The following is a 15,994-nucleotide window of genomic DNA, read 5'->3' as shown; positions in this document are numbered from 1 at the left end:
TAACTTATTTTTCTTTTAGTGTTTAGTTATGTAAATAATAGTACTTATTGGTCGTACTTATTTTAGCAACTTATTAGTAATTTTAAATTATGTTTGTTTTCATTATAGCTTATTAATAATACGTATTTTATGCGATTTTATTATTTTTATTATTGAGTATTTTAATACAATGCCATGACTCATCTCATATTTATGTTATTTTGTTGAAAAACACCTTATATAGTTCTATCTTACTAGGATTAAAGAAATAATTGGAGCGCGAATTCTATATTTTGTGCTATGAAGACTTTATGGAAGAAAAAACCCCTGAAAACCCGAAAAACTAGAGAAAAACCAAGATTAAAAAACCTGAGTTTTATTGGTTTGGTTTGGTCTTTAGATTTAATAACCCGATACAATTGGTTTGGTTTGGTAATTAGAAAATCCGAACCAACCCGACCTATGTATACCCCTACGTGCCGCTGCATCTTTTTCTTCACCCGACGGTATGAAGTTGACTTTAAGGTGGCTAAGCTTTAAACTTTATAAGTTTCGGTTATTTCTTAAATAGGGGGTCCTAGAAATGGCTATTTGTGCACTTTATACTAAAAGGTAGTGATAGTTTGGGCCATTAGTGCAACTGTAGTAGCCCAGCTCATTTACCTTGTTCATTTTCTCTCAAAAAGGCCTGCTTAGTTCCTCCGTCGGACACCTGAAAGAGTGAAAAATGCTAGGAAGAAGTTTTGTTCCGGCGACGCTCTGCAAATCACGACAGCTTCAACGTCTCTTCTTCTACCCCTTCATTTTCCAACCCGTTTTAGCCCATTCCTCTCCCCACCAAACCAGGTATTTCTCTCTCTCTCCTCTCCCCATCAAACCAGGTAATTCTCCCTCACTCACTCTCTCTCTCTCTCTGGTATGTGTGTGTGTGTGTGTGTGTGTTCTGTTCTCCTATAAATGTTAATTCGAACTCATGCATTTACACTGACAATTGCTTAGCTCGAAGTAATAATTGTGCTAATCTCATGATATAGTAGTCTTTATAATGCAATGTGCAAGGTATTTGAGAGAGGAGGTACAGTTGGGCCAAATTTTAGAGTACAAAAGTGTGATATTGGATTGGTAAATTCGGGTCGGTATTTCTGCACGAGTGGCAAATCCGGGGAGACGTCGAATGGCAGTGGAAATGATGCTGTTGCAGTTGCAGAGAGTTGTGGTGAGTTTAAAGAAGATAAAATCAAGAGGAAGAAATTGAAAGGTAAAAGAGAGGTTGTGAAGTGGTTGAAGTTCTTCAGGTGGAAGAAGAAGAAAGAGCTCCAAAGAATGACTGCAGAGGAGAAAATCCTCTTCAAATTGAGCAAGGTAATGTTTTTCGCGAAGCATGTTACTTAGTTTAGTGGAAGTTTTGTAACATGATGTTTGAAATACTTATGCTGCATAGATTTTGGCGAATTCAATCTATTTGAAATACCATTCTCCTTTTCTTTTGACAACAATGACGACCCAGTAAAATCCCACAAAGTGAGGTCTGGGGAGGCTAGTGTGTACGCAGAACTTACCCCTACTCCAATGGGGCAGAGAGGTTATTTCCGATAGACCCTCGGCTCAGAAAGATGAAAATAAAACAAGAAGAGACAATTCGTCAGTATCGTCAATATAAACCATATAAATGGTGACAGCATCCTAAAAACCATAAAATAGATGACATGCAATAACAATAATCGGCAAATAAGGTCCGGAGCTATGAAAAACAGTAAGGGTATGAAAAAGGAGAAGCTCGACCACCCTTTAGCCTACAAACCTAATGCTCGACCTCCAGACCTTCCTATCAAGGACCATATCCTCGGAAATCTGCAATCGAGACCTTCCTATCAAGGGTCATGTCCTCGGAAATTTGCAATCGTGTCATATCCTGCCTGATCACCTCTCTCCAATACTTCTTAGGCCGTCCTCTATCTCTTTCTCATACCCACCAGAGCCAACTGCTCACACCTCCTCACCGGAGCATCCAGGCTTCCCTCCTTTTCTTTTGACAACTCCATTTTAAATTGTCTTTGCATGTTTATTTTCTTTGAATAGATCGATAGACTATACCTCAATCTACCCCGGGCTTTGGTCTAGTAGTAAGAGTGTAGCAAGTGATGTGTGGGTTAGGTGCGCATCACGGGTTCGAACTCTGCGACAGACAAAGTTTGGTATTTAAGTGGAGAAAGATAGAGGGGCGGGCCCTATTATCTATTGAGTTTCAAACTGTGTGCCTTTGACTCTTGGGGATTTCACGGTTATAAAGGAAAAAATGGAAACAATACCTTAATCTCAACCTAATTAAGATCGGCTAATTGAATCTTCTATGTCTATTCCACTATGTCCAACAACATTTCAGTCCCAAAATTGGTAAGTATGTATTTCTTAGGCAAATTAGGAATTCTATAAACCTAGCGGTTCTCTTAACACTCACAGTTATCCCTACACTGAAAATGTAAGTGTAACAACAAATAATTCTTGATTCCCAACTAGTTGATATCACCGACATAGATCTTTTGGTTTCATAATATTTTGTTTTTAGTTAAGGCCGCATTTCTTCGAAGAGATTGTGGGTCTTTTTGTTTGTTTTCTTTATTCTGAATAAAGATTTTGTGAAAGGACTAGTAGTTATCTAGATATGCCTGTTCTAATATATTATTTCTTGAATGTATTACCCTTTTCCATTTCAGAAGTAGAAATTATGTGTACCTAATGTACATCTTTGTTGAGGTAGAATAATTTAATGGACTGTTGGTATTAATCTAGTTATTGCAGACGGATATACGAGTTGTGCTGGTTGTGGAGTCATTTGCAAATTGGAACAGTATTTGTTGTAACTCAAGTCTCTTCTCCTATATGCTTACCAAGATATGTTAAAGACTTAAATCACTGTATGTTCAATTACTCTAATGGTAGTTTTGGATTTAACACAAATATTTTAATGTTGTATGGATGAGGTTTACATCTCTTTAATGTGTACTCTTAAGTACAATCCAAGTTCTTATGAGATGGCAAATTTCATCTTTCTAGGCACGGAAAAAAGAGGAAAGGCTTCTTGAAGCTCTGAAGAAAGTTGAGCCCAAGGAGATATCAGAAGCTACTCACGACCCAGAAATATTGACACCAGAAGAACACTTCTACTTTCTGAAAATGGGGGAGAAGTGCAAGAATTATGTACCAGTTGGAAGACGTGGGATATACCAGGGTGTGATACTTAATATGCATCTGCATTGGAAGAAGCACCAAACTCTGAAAGTGGTGGTGAAAACATTCTCTCCGGAGGAGGTTAAGGAAATTGCTGCAGACCTTGCAAGATTAAGTGGTGGAATCGTTCTTGATATCCAGGATGATAACACCATTATAATGTACAGGGGAAAAAACTACTCCCAACCACCAACCGAGATAATGTCTCCAAGAAGTACTCTTTCTAGGAAAAAGGTTCTCTTACTCGTCTGCTAATTTTTGCGTATGCATTTTTTTGGTGTTTGTCCTGAATGAACCCCATCTTTTCTCTCTCTCTTATTTGGTATTGCGCGTTGTGTACAGGCCTTAGATAAATCTAAATACAGAGATTCCTTGAGAGCTGTTAAGACATACATTCCACGCCTTGAGCAAGATCTCGAGCTGCTGCAATTGCAAGCTGAAAACAAAACTGGTGCTCCTGACAATAATCAAGAGACTGGCTTTGAGAATTTTAGCCCTGCACACTGTCCCGACCAGCAAATTGGGGCATCTGATAAGCTCAAACGGCTAGTGGTTGAAAATGAAGAGCAGGGTGAAGAAGAAGATTCCATGGTAGATACAGATATAGGCTCGGCTTCTGAAGATCTTTCAGATATTTTTGAGACAGACTGTGAGGAAGAGGATAAGGAGAAGATCGAAGAACCTCTTTACTTGGATGTGTTCGAAAAGTTCCCAGTGCAGGGCAATGGAGATGCACATGATTTTGAGGAGGATTTGCTTCAGATATCTTCTAACTCGAGGAGAGAGAAATCATCAGGTAAAGATGTCAATACACCAGCTCTTGATGAGGTTGATAGAATGATTCTGCAAGCTGTATCACTTTTGAAGAAAAAGAGGAGATGAGTAGTGATTTATTCATTACCAAAACTTGGAAGCTCTATCGGGAGTTTCCTTCTGCCTAGTGGGATTTGTTAATCTAGATGGATGGTGAGCAGGTAATGGTCAACAGTTTGCATGCAGATAAGTAGCAGCAACTATATCCAGGTTCGTCATCTGGTTCAGTTCTCGTCCCTGTCAATAGAACTCTTAGGACCTTGAGTAGAGACAATGAGCAGTCACAGCTGTTTACTGCTTCTCAACAAGAGCCCCGACTTTGTCATAAAGACCAATGGTGATGGTGACGAGTGATGACGAACTTAAATAGCATAGCTCTACTGGGATCACTCACTCGTTAGCTGCAATTTCGTTCTGGGGTTCCTGCACAATGGGATTATTGTTTTCCAAGGGTTGATTCGTCCCTAATCCAGAGTGGAAGTTCACATGTTTGAGCTGATAAGAAATACTATAGTACTCTTTTAGGTGTAAAATTCAAATCTCAGCTCTTCTCTCTGTTTTTAAAAAAACAGTTAACCACCTATATTATCCACTAAAAAATGGGTTAGATAATGAATTTTTTAAAAACGGGTCAAATATGGATAAGAACCATATTATCCATTTAGAATAATAGGTTTAACTTTTACATTTGTAAACCTTCAAATTGGAGATTTTTCAAGTTTGGGAGAATATGAATTCTCCCAAAAGTGATCATATTCAAGAAGCCATAGATAATATGATTACCCATATTATCTGCCGGTTAATTCTTTTTTATCCGTATTAAATATAGGTCGGGTTGGATAATTTATTCGGGTTTTTTATTACATGTTCTTGACCCTAACCCGACCGTTTGTCACCCCTAGTTTCCCCTAACCAAACTCTTCTAGTAACTAAGAGCCCGTTTGGACATGAGAAATTTTTTCTTTTTTTCAATTTTCTTTTTTTTTTGAAATAGTGTTTGGTTATTCAAATCTTGCAATTTTCCATTCTCACTTGAAATGCATTTTCAAATTTGAAATATTGGTAGAACCAATATTTCAATTGGAAATGAGAAGATTGCTAGTTTTAGTTGTAAAATATGGTGGAAAAAAGAGATCCCAATATGTTGCAAAAATTATAACCAAACACAACTTCATCTTCAATTCAAATTTTAGTGAAATTTCAAATTTAATTTTTTTTTGGAATTCATGTCCAAATGCCTACTAATTATAGTACGTGATGAGAAAATATTTTTGTCAGCATGTGAAAAAAAGGAAAAAAAATTATGCAAAAGGTGATAAACTCTCAAAAGCAGCGGCAACTTTCCGACCCTGCCCGCGAAGGCGTTAGTTTGAACTCTTTTGTCAAAAGTTTTAAAATATAATTTCTTTAAACGAACATTTCCAAAGCATTTCTATTTTCTTTAAGAAAAATTCTCCTACAAATTTTCTTTATAGAAAAGTCGTCCAAACGATTGAAAATACTGGAGATAACATGTGTGAATACTGCTAAATTTCCGATTAAGTAATACTTTTAACTTTTAAGAAAGAGTTTGATGCGTACAATTAGGTAACATGCTGCGCATGTTTGAGGTTAAATCATAAATAATCTTTAAAGGTCAAACCAATGACAATAAGGGCATGGACGGAATTAGAATCGCAATGTCATAAGTTTGATTAAAAATGGTGTTCTTGCAATTTATTCCCAAAGCTTTATTGGAAGCGATCCTGTATCCCTTGGTATCAGAGCCAGTAAACACTGTAGAAATAGATGCTATAATAATAATAATAATAATAATAATAATAATAATAATAATAATAATAATAATAATAATAATAATAATATTTATCACAATTAAGGGAACCCCGAATTCCCTCACCTTTGGACATAATTTTACTTCACAATTATCTCAACTCTTAGCTTCATATTATCGCTGTTTTATCCAACAGTAAAGCAAATTATCAATCTTTAATAAAGATTTTTTTTATATTAGCACTGTTTGACCAAAAAATATGGATATTAGTTTTACTAATTAAAACTTGTATAAATGAGGGTAAATCTTTGTTAACAACAATATCCTTGAAAGAAATCCTATTAGTATATCGAATGACGTGCAGATTTGTTCTAATTTGAGTGATAACATGCAATAGTTGAGGGTCAAGAATCAAAATAGCAATAATGCAGCATTGAATGTGGATGAACAATAACAAATGACATTTATGTAAATAAATGCGAAAAAGTCACCCAAGACAGGATGAAAGTAATGAATATTCTTTTTGACAATGATGGGTAATGCACAATTCTTTGAATATTTGAATTATTCCCGGATCTGGTGGAAAAGTGTAGACAAAATTCTTAGCCAAAAGGTTATGTTTATATCCTTGTAATAAAATGTGATCCTCTCCTTTAAAGTCGACGAGTATTTTACCAATGAATCTCACACATTTCCTCGATCATTGCGCCTCTTCTATTTACAGGGAACATGTTCTAAAAAGGCAAAATACATAAGTTACCCCTCAACCTATGGACCAAATCCCTGTTACACACTTTCTGACCCCGAAAATCATTCTACACACTCAACTTTTTCAAAGTGTGTCTAATACACACCTTTTTTGATACGTGGCTCGCGCGTGCTTTAACAAAAATAATGAGCGCGTGTATTTCTTTTATTTTCCATTTTTATCAAATAAAAAAAGTTTCCAAACTAATAATCTCTATCTCCTGTCTTACCCAAACTACTAGGACCCGCCTCCTTCCTCTCCGGCCTTCCCCAAACACCCATTCTGTTTCGTCTCTTCCTCTGAAATTTCAAAAATTCGCAAAACTCATGGTAAATAATTTAAAGGAAGTGCTATAAATTTTGTTTAAAATTGTCTTTCAAATTTCTGTCGCTTTTTTTTCTGTCATTAAAACCCACAAGCTATTTAATCTTTACATAAATAAAAAAGATTTTTTTTAATATTTCATGAGAATGACTAAAATTGTAAAATCCCAACTCAGTTTCCTTCCTATAAGGGTAGGTTTGAGATCTATTCATAATAAAGTTGTTTAATCCATGGAAATGAAAAATTGACTTTGATTTGTTTTGTTTGTGTGTAGTATGAGATCTGAAAATGGAAGAGGAAAATGAAAAATATAGGAGTTGCAATTTCAGTTTTCATCTCTTCTATTCTCGGTCTTAGGTTTGCTATGGAGGAATCAATGCAAAATTGAATATGGGTGAAGCTAATAAGCAGTGGTTATGACTTTTTCCTTGTGGTGCCATCGACGTCGCACGACAGTAGAAGATGGAGAAGTTAAAAGGATTTTCAAATTGGGGGTATAAGAGTAATTTTAAATATTTTCCTTTTTAAAAATAATAATGACACATGTCATGACTTTATTGGTGCGTGACATTACACATCTTTTGGTAAACTGGTCAAGAAAAAAGAGGTGTGTATTAGACATACTCTAAAAAGGTTAAGTGTGTAAGATAATTTTTTTAGTCAAAAAGTGTGTAACAGGGATTTGGTCCATAGTTTAAGGGGCAAGTTATGCATTTTGTCTTCTAAAAAATCCTAATAGTACAAGTGCAAAGAATATCCACTAGAATATTCTCTTTAATATCATTGTTAAAACTCGCCGTTATAATTCTGTCAAGGACACTCGACTTCGGCCTCGGTCCTTGACGACTTCGGCTTCAACCCTCATTGACTCTTCGATCACGACCTTCATAGTTGATTAGATCGCCTCGACCCTTGGCGCCCTGGGATGCTTTACCAACATTGTTTTGACTTTTATTCTAGAGATAGATTTTGACCCATACAAGCACCATTAGCTAAATTAATTCTCAATATTTACTAATAAATGACCAAAAAACATTTGTCATAAAATTAACTATTTTTGGACAATATTTTCAGTTATATCAAACACACGTGACGTCTGTCTGTCCCACGTGCCTCCACTGCGCTGCAAAATCTTTTTCATTTTTTTCTCATTACTGCCCAAGACTTAACTTATTTGTATTTCAGTACTCAATTATCTACTCGCTACCTTTTCTTCTTCATATCGCCCGCAAGTCAACTCTCACTCACTGAATCTGAATCTGCCACAGATTAAGCTGTGAGTACCCATATGAACCCTTTTTAATTCTGTGTTTTCTAATTCAATTATTTGAACAATTTTACTGATTTACTTAATTGGGGTGAAACCAACCTCATTTGTGTAAAATACATGCATGTCTCAAGAATTATGTATATTTTGGATTTAATATTTATTATACTCATTTTTTTTTAATATAAGTGACTGAAAAGTTTCCTCCTTTAGGGTAATTGCTAAGTTTTATTTGTACTTATGATTTGTGCTACATTTGCCTGAAATTAGAAAGGGGGTTTATTATACTCCTATATGTAAGTAGAACTGACTGAAAAGTGTGAAAGTCTCCTCCTTTAGGGTAATTAGCATGTTTTATTTACACTTATGATTTGTGCTACATTGGCCTGAAAATAAAAAGGATCTTTTGTGTATTAATTGGATTTTTAGAGCCATGCGGTTAGTTTTCATCTCTAGATATTCTTTGGGATTTGATATTTTTGTGTCCTTTGAAAATTTACTCTTTCTTTTCATTTTTTTTTACTAGCATTGCTTTTCCTGAGTTAGACACGTAGTTGTGTTTGGTACTATGGGAAATGTTTTGAAAATGATTTCCTGCAAAATGTTTTCACGGTTTTTGTTTGGTGAGTGCAAAATTTTTTCTGGAAAATATTTATTAAGGATTGATAGTAAGTGGCAAGAATTTAGCTAATGTTTTGCTTTGGAAATTCGATGAAATTTCTTAGTGTTAAAGATTGATAATAATGTCTAAGTGTTGGGTGGAGCAAGTATAAGGATTAAGAGTTGCAATATTTGTAAAGGAAAATGTTTTATGCCGTAGGTGAAGAAATCATTTTTCCTTTTTGAGAGAAAATTTCTTCCATCATAAGTGTTGTCCAAAAACTTCATCATGGAAATATTTTATAGAAAAATTGTTTTCCTTCATGCCAAACATATTGGAGTTGTCTTTTTCATTAGAATGAAATACAGCTGAATAGAGTGGAAGGCCTAGTTGATTGATGACTTCCCGTTATTTCACTATGATTCTTCTATTCGCTTTTTGCGCCCCGTTTCCTTAAAAATGTAGCAGGTGTATGACAGTTTCCCTTTCTATTTTTTGATAGATCTTTTATCTCTTTAAGAAAAACCTTACAAGTGAAGTAAGAAGGGAATTTGTAAACCGTGGAATAGCTCATCGAGTAACTCCACTCTTTCTGTTAATTGCAGATCACAGGAAAGGGTCCTCAAGTCAAGATTGAAGAAATGGTAGCCCAGGGAGAAGCTCACCCCTACGTTCCGCAGGATCTAAAATTGCCCGATTTTGTTCCCATATTCCTCTCACAGTCACACATTGTTGGTGTATATGGCCTCTCATCCTTCCTCGTTGTCTTGTTCATGTGGATACTCTCAGGTAATTATTCAATGATCATTGCATTACTTATTGCAAGCAGTTCACCCTTCTTTTTTCTGATATAATTTTAATTTTAGAAGCAGTTAGATTTCTCATTGTTCTTTTTCTGAAGTATACTCTAGTAACTGCGTAGAAGTAGAAACGAAAGAAGTTGAGTTGAGTATGAAAGAGTATTCTGGCAATTGATGCAACCTTGATCAAACATTTCATTGTTCAGAGTTCAAACAGGAAAGTATTTACTGCAAGATTATGCTTCCAGCTCCATGTTTTAAGATTCAAATGACTTCTTTGGTCAAGTTGTACTGTTTATCCCTCGCGAGGACTTCAAGCAGTCTTGACCTTTCATTCTTCAATTAAGCACATGCAACCCCTTGGTGTTGGTTTCATGTACCCAAAGTTTAGTAGTGTATGGTAAATGAGGGCAGAAAATAATGTGATGTTGGCATGGGATTCAGAGATTTCTTTCTCTACAAGTTTAGAAAAAGAGTTTGATCCAGCAAAAAGAATTCTTTACAAGCTCTGTACTATAAAGTTTCAGCTGCAATTTTTTCTATAAATTTCTACATGCTAAGTGCATCCTAGCTGCTTGTGTGGTGCTTTTCTTTCCCCCATTGTGTCCTTGCCTCGTTTTCTAACTTCATTTCTCCATCTTTTTACTTGATAGGGTTTGTTCCTAAAATATCGAAGACTGACAGGGTGCTCATGTGTTGGTGGATTTTCACGGGCCTAACCCACATGGTCCTTGAGGGGTATTTTGTTTTTACTCCAGATTTCTACAAAAAGACTACTCCGGTTTACCTTGCTGAAGTCTGTAAGTAACAATTTAGCAAGTCTTTCATCCAAACAAGAACAGTTTATTTCAATTAGGAAATGTTGTCGATTCGGCCTATAAAACTACCAACAAAGACAATATTTTGCAGGGAAAGAATACAGCAAAGGTGATTCAAGATACGTAGGGCGGAATTCTGGAGTTGTTAGTGTTGAAGGAATTACAGCTGTCATAGAGGGGCCAGCATGCCTTCTAGCAGTGTAAGTACTATTGTCGAGAGATTAGCTTCATGCACCTTGAGATTGGTAGAATTAATATGTTTATCCTAAGGGGTTGTTTGGTTCACATACTAGTTTATGCATGGATTATAGCGCAAGGTGTTTTATGTGGGTAACAACAATGGAGGGATTGTTATGCATTGAATAATAATGTAGGATTATTTTGTGGTGAGTGATAATAATACACGGAATAACTTGTCAAAAAAGAAAATAATACCAGGAATATAAAGTATGGATTACTTGCTTTAAGCATATTTTTGTCTTTAAATACTTTTATCCTCGTAATGCGAATACACTATTCTATTCCACATTCTATCCCTCAAAAAGTAACACATGAATTATTATTTCTTAAACACCATCCAAATGATGCATGCGGAGATTGCTTTTTCCAATTCCTTCAACCAAATATTGTATTATTTTATGTGAGAGTTGATGTTGGGATTATTTTTACTAATCCTTTCAACCAAACGATCCCTATAAGTATATGGACAGGGCATGATCATGTATTCATCTCTACTTCTATAAACCTCATTGTCTATTGTCATTGGGCAGATATGCTATAGCTGCTAAGAAGTCATACAGACATGTACTTCAAATAGCCATTTGTTTGGGACAGCTCTATGGCACGGCCGTATACTTCATAACAGCTATATTAGAAGGCGATAATTTTGCTGCAAGCCCCTTCTACTACTATGCTTACTATGTTTTCGCAAATCATTTCTGGGTTTGGATACCAACTCTCATAGTGATCCATTGCTGGAAGAAAATATGTGCTGCAGTCAAGGTCCACGAGCAGAAGACCAAGACCCGCTGAGGTGATTCTAAACTTTGAAATCCAAATGCCTCAACTGAATAACATTGTCACAATTTTCTTCTCCTGATTCTTTTTTATGGTTGTTGAATTTAATTGGCTGCATCAGAAACAATGCTGGAATATTATTTAGATGAGATGTCCTAAAAATCTGATCATTCCTGCAGAAATATTGTCATTCTTGCTTCACATCATTAAAAAAAGCAGTTGCATTTTGAAAACTAAGACCAAAGCTATTATATTTCTTTGTCCTCCGTCCATATTTCTTAGTTTAGCTTATTGTTTAAATACTACCGGGTTTCATGAAAGAAAAGATAAAAATGGTATGATGCCAAAATAAATTTAGCATTTTTGCAACTTGCAGTATTCATTAGTGCGGTAAATTCACTGTACATTACTATATTACATGTGTTAGACAACAGGGAAAATCTTCCTTATGATTTTTCCAGTGTGGACTGTCCTGTCCATCAAAACCAAACAATAAAAAAAAAGGATTGAAATAACAGTTCCCCTTACGAGGGTCTGTGACTTAGCCGTACATTTGACCTACCAGACGACCAACAACAAAAACATAGGGAGGGTAATCTGTTTCCAAAGATGAAAAACAAGGTAGGAGTCGGTGGTGGCGAAAGGGGAAAAAAAGAAGATCTTGTTGAGTTACTGCCCTGGTACCGGTCATAGTTATCTGGTAGTACCATCTTTGTGGGAGGTAAGCAAATGTCTGATAGAATTGATAGTTGAGGTACACACAAACTAATTCGGACACCTCTTGTTGAGTTACTGCCTTGGTAGCGGTCATAGTTATTTGGTACTTATGTTTGTGGGAGGTAGCAAGTGTTTGATAGAATAGTTGAGGTACACACAAACTAATCCGGACACCTCTTATTGAGTTACTGCCTTGGTACCGGTCATAGTTATTTGGTACTTATGTTTGTGGGAGGTAGCAAATGTCTGATAGAATAGTTGAGGTACACACAAACTATAATCCGGACACCTCTTGCTGAGTTACTGCCTTGGTAGCGGTCATAGTTATTTGGTACTTATGTTTGTGGGAGATAGCAAGTGTCTGATAGAATAGTTGAGGTACACACAAACTAATTCGGACACCTCTTATTGAGTTACTGCCTTGGTACCGGTCATAGTTATTTGGTACTTGTGTTTGTGGGAGGTAGAGAAGTGTCTGATAGGATAGTTGAGGTATACGCAAACTAATCCTGACACCACTCTTATTGATAGAACTACAGAAGCTTGAAAAATCAAGCGGAAGGAAAACAACTATCGACCAGTCCTGTCTTCGTGGGGGTGGACGTGTGCATGGGTAAATGCATACCATGCAGCAGAAATATAAACCAGAAGACCAGACACCACCAGGACTATGAGGAAAGTAACTGAAACAATAGTAGATTTAGCCCCACAGAATAGCATCCCAGTCTTGATCTCAACCACAATCAACATAGAAACCATGAGAAACAACCACCACATAACAGGTAGTGAGAGATAATTAATACACATAACAAGTGAAACTGTGAAAGTAATAACCTGTAAGTAACATGCGGCAGCATATTAAATTGTAAAAGAGCAGCGTAGTGCATGAAGCATCCCGCGTTTACGCAGGGTGGGTCTGGGAAGGGCCGCACCCCAAGTGGGTGTGATGTAGGAGGCCTACCTGATACAAATATCAGTGGCTGATTTCACGGCTCGAACTCGTGACCTATATGTCACATGGAGACAACTTTACCGTTGCTCCAAGGCTCTCCTTCGCAGCATATTAAATTGTACATGTAGCTTAAAAATTCACTTACGCTGATGTCTAGCTGCGTTAATCCGATCAATGGAGAAAAATGCTTCAGATGTATTCATTGAAGAGCTCAGATGTCCAATATACAACTTTCATTTCCAATTCAACATTCAGAATAGTTACATCAATTGCAAGATTTAAAAGATCTACTTGACATAGTAAGGAAGATCAAGGACATAAAGGAGGAAATAAGCCCAAGTGACACCAGAAATTCCACCAAAAAAGAATCCACCTGTGAACTTTGACCATCCCTCTGCTGTTTGCAATTGGTCTGGCACTTTTTTCCTCCCAGTCAATGTCAATGCTGGTGCTGTTGATGCTTCTCCTTCTTTGAATGATGATATTCCATAAATGGTCAAACATATGCTAAGGATCACTACAAGTCCTGCTGCTGCCAATGAACCAGCTCCCCCTGCATTAACAGTTAGCGGTGTCGAATGAACGCGTTAGGCTGAATTTGAGCAGGTCAAAATGGGTTGAGTTAATAAATGAAACAGTCATTAACCTACCCAAACTTGGACGTGTTGTGGGGGTCATATTTTCATGGACATTCAGCTGAACTCTTACATCACATCTTTGACACGGAGCTTACATATATATGTAAAATATTACTAGATTTTTAACAAATATTAAATCTTTAGCCGACACTTTTTGAAGTACAATGAGTTCATCGTTAAGAATATAAATGCATGAAGTTAAAATTTTGAATTCGACTTTACCTGCATATTCAGTGTTTCTTAATGGACCAGCCTTTACAAATGGGCCAACAAGCAGGAATCCATGGGCCAGGCCCACTTCTACTCCTCGGAGAAGTGGGTTCACGGCGGTCCGGTAGGCTGGTAAGTTGGATAGGTACCAAGCAATCAATGGGCTTGAGGTCACTGGAGTTTCAAGGCTTCCAATGAAAGGGTCACCATTCAGAGGCTGAATCACTTGGTAAGTAGGCTGCATAACCCAAAAAAAAAAAAAAAAAAAAGATGAAGTAAATGATAGTCGTTGTGAATTATTGACATCCAACAAACCAAAAGTGGGAAGGGTTACGTGGTTCGAAGGAGTTTAATCGAATTCCTTTTTTCAGAAAATTATATCGTGTATATAGATAACGAATTTTTTTTAGAGAATATATATAAAAATTGTTGAATCATTGTTTAAATAAGATATAAACTTCTAGCATAATGGCAAATGTGAATCAAAATAGTAGTTGTTTTAGATCGCCCATATATACGAGAGGCTCATGTAGCCTATGTTGGATTAATGACTTTCTAGGCCGAGGCAAAAGACGAATCAAGAAGCTTGCATCACAAGAATGAGCGCTTCCTCTTGTTAAATTGACGAATAATATAAATTTCTTCTATTTGTCTTGAGCATATAAACAAAAGGCAGTCCGATGCACAAAGCATCCGTTGTTCACGCAGAGTATAGAGAAAGGCCGCACCCCAAAGGAATATAATCTAGGTAGCCTACCCTAATACAAGCATCAGTTCGTGCACCAGAGAATATAATTTGACATTTAAATATAAATAGGATTTTTGGATCTTTCTCTATCTCCCAGAGAAAAGGAGATCTAAGGTGGCTAGCTTAGTAAATTATTCAATTGAAGTTTCTTGGCTCTGCCACTTGACCAAGAAGAAGTACTCCCTTCGTTTCAATTTAGATGACACACTTTTCTTATTAGTTCGTTCCAAAAAGAACGACATATTTCTATACTTAGAAACAATTTAACTTTAAATTTTTCATTCTACTCACTTTATTCTTAATGAGAAGCTTTTATAGTCACACAAATATTATGGTTCCACTAAGCTTTTGCCTTTTAAGCTTTTAGTACCATATGTTTCAAAAGTCTAAGTATTTTTTTCTTAAACTCTGTGCCAAATCAAACTAAAAGGGCAGCCCGGTGCACTACGCTCTCGATATGCGCAGGGTCCGGGGAAGGATCGGACCATAAGGGTCTATTGTAAGTTGCTTTATCCTGCATTTCTGCAAGAGGTTGTTTCCACGGCTTGAACCCGTGACCTCCAGGTCACATGGAAGCAACTTTACCAGTTACACCAGTGTCAAGTCAAATTACATTATCTAAATTGAAACGGAGGGCGTATTATTAGTGAAATTCAAGAAGATTACAGGAATGAAGAGAAGTGAATTGCTATCTTACTTTGTCTGTTTGGACAGCTTTGATAGTAAAGCAAGACTTTCTAGTTGAAGGAAAGATTTTAAAAGGAGCACCAGAAATGCCTTTGGGAGTGACAAGTCCATTGCCTCTTGTTAAAGAAGAAGCGAAGCTGCTCTTGAGTTGGCTAGCCATTGTGGTGGAAGCAGCAGTAGCCATTTTGGAAGTTTTGCTGGTCACTATTTTTGGTCAGTTATGAAATATAACAAAAGATGCAAACAAGTAACACAGTTGGATGTCATGTGACTGGCAAAGAAAATCTTTTTGCTCACTAAAATTCGTGGTTCCGAGGGATCAAGATGACTGACGTGGAAGCTTGTCATTGGTCATATATAGAACGTTATCCCTTATCCGAGCTACATTGGTTAAGAATGGATAGCTGAGTCAAGAGGCGGAACCAGGATCCAGAGGTAACCGGTGCACATTTAAAATTAATCAAAATTTATTTTGTATATATGGTATCACTACTAATATAATAAAAAAAGTGCATAAAATATTAAACAAAGAATAAATTTTGAATATAGACTTGAACTCATAATAAGTATTTCTTTTTCACCTCGTAATAAGGATTGATAATTTAGGAAAATTTATTAGTTTATACATCAGCTTTACAATATACAGTAATTAGTTCACATAAGTTAGACAACATGC

At 36.4% G+C, this 15,994-nt stretch overlaps 3 protein-coding genes across 5 annotated transcripts; 2 read left to right on the top strand and 1 right to left on the bottom strand.

The window, feature by feature from the left end:
* The first annotated feature begins 647 nt into the window (after positions 1-647).
* LOC107810846 (putative CRM domain-containing protein At3g25440, chloroplastic) lies at positions 648-4,656 on the top strand. 2 transcript variants are annotated; one of them, XM_075219084.1, is made up of 4 exons: positions 648-825; positions 1,014-1,341; positions 3,034-3,441; positions 3,550-4,656. In XM_075219084.1, the coding sequence occupies exons 1-4, from the start codon at positions 707-709 to the stop codon at positions 4,087-4,089; spliced, it is 1,395 nt and encodes a 464-aa protein (XP_075075185.1). In that variant the 5' UTR covers positions 648-706; the 3' UTR covers positions 4,090-4,656. The 2 variants fall into 2 exon arrangements, with proteins under 2 accessions (XP_075075185.1, XP_075075186.1); XM_075219085.1 differs by having other exon boundaries at positions 650-825; positions 1,017-1,341.
* A 3,363-nt stretch (positions 4,657-8,019) lies between these two features.
* LOC107810836 (putative 3-beta-hydroxysteroid-Delta(8),Delta(7)-isomerase) lies at positions 8,020-11,548 on the top strand. Its single transcript, XM_016635669.2, has 5 exons — positions 8,020-8,139; positions 9,337-9,520; positions 10,185-10,331; positions 10,441-10,549; positions 11,120-11,548. Exons 2-5 carry the CDS (start codon positions 9,373-9,375, stop codon positions 11,379-11,381), a joined length of 666 nt encoding a protein of 221 aa, XP_016491155.1. The 5' UTR covers positions 8,020-8,139; positions 9,337-9,372; the 3' UTR covers positions 11,382-11,548.
* Positions 11,549-13,210: 1,662 nt separating this feature from the next.
* LOC107810830 (photosystem I reaction center subunit XI, chloroplastic-like) lies at positions 13,211-15,586 on the bottom strand. 2 transcript variants are annotated; one of them, XM_075219086.1, is made up of 4 exons: positions 15,329-15,585; positions 13,896-14,121; positions 13,686-13,763; positions 13,211-13,588 (listed from the first exon to the last, which is right to left on the bottom strand). In XM_075219086.1, the coding sequence occupies exons 1-4, from the start codon at positions 15,500-15,502 to the stop codon at positions 13,323-13,325; spliced, it is 744 nt and encodes a 247-aa protein (XP_075075187.1). In that variant the 5' UTR covers positions 15,503-15,585; the 3' UTR covers positions 13,211-13,322. The 2 variants fall into 2 exon arrangements, with proteins under 2 accessions (XP_075075187.1, XP_016491148.2); XM_016635662.2 differs by lacking the exon at positions 13,686-13,763 and having other exon boundaries at positions 15,329-15,586.
* Between the last annotated feature and the right edge of the window lie 408 nt (positions 15,587-15,994).

Source organism: Nicotiana tabacum, chromosome 8 (assembly GCF_000715075.1).
Source record: "Nicotiana tabacum cultivar K326 chromosome 8, ASM71507v2, whole genome shotgun sequence".
Lineage (NCBI taxonomy): Eukaryota > Viridiplantae > Streptophyta > Magnoliopsida > Solanales > Solanaceae > Nicotiana > Nicotiana tabacum.
The sequence above is the reverse complement of the archived record's forward strand: the minus strand, read 5'-3'. Positions and strand labels throughout refer to the sequence as shown.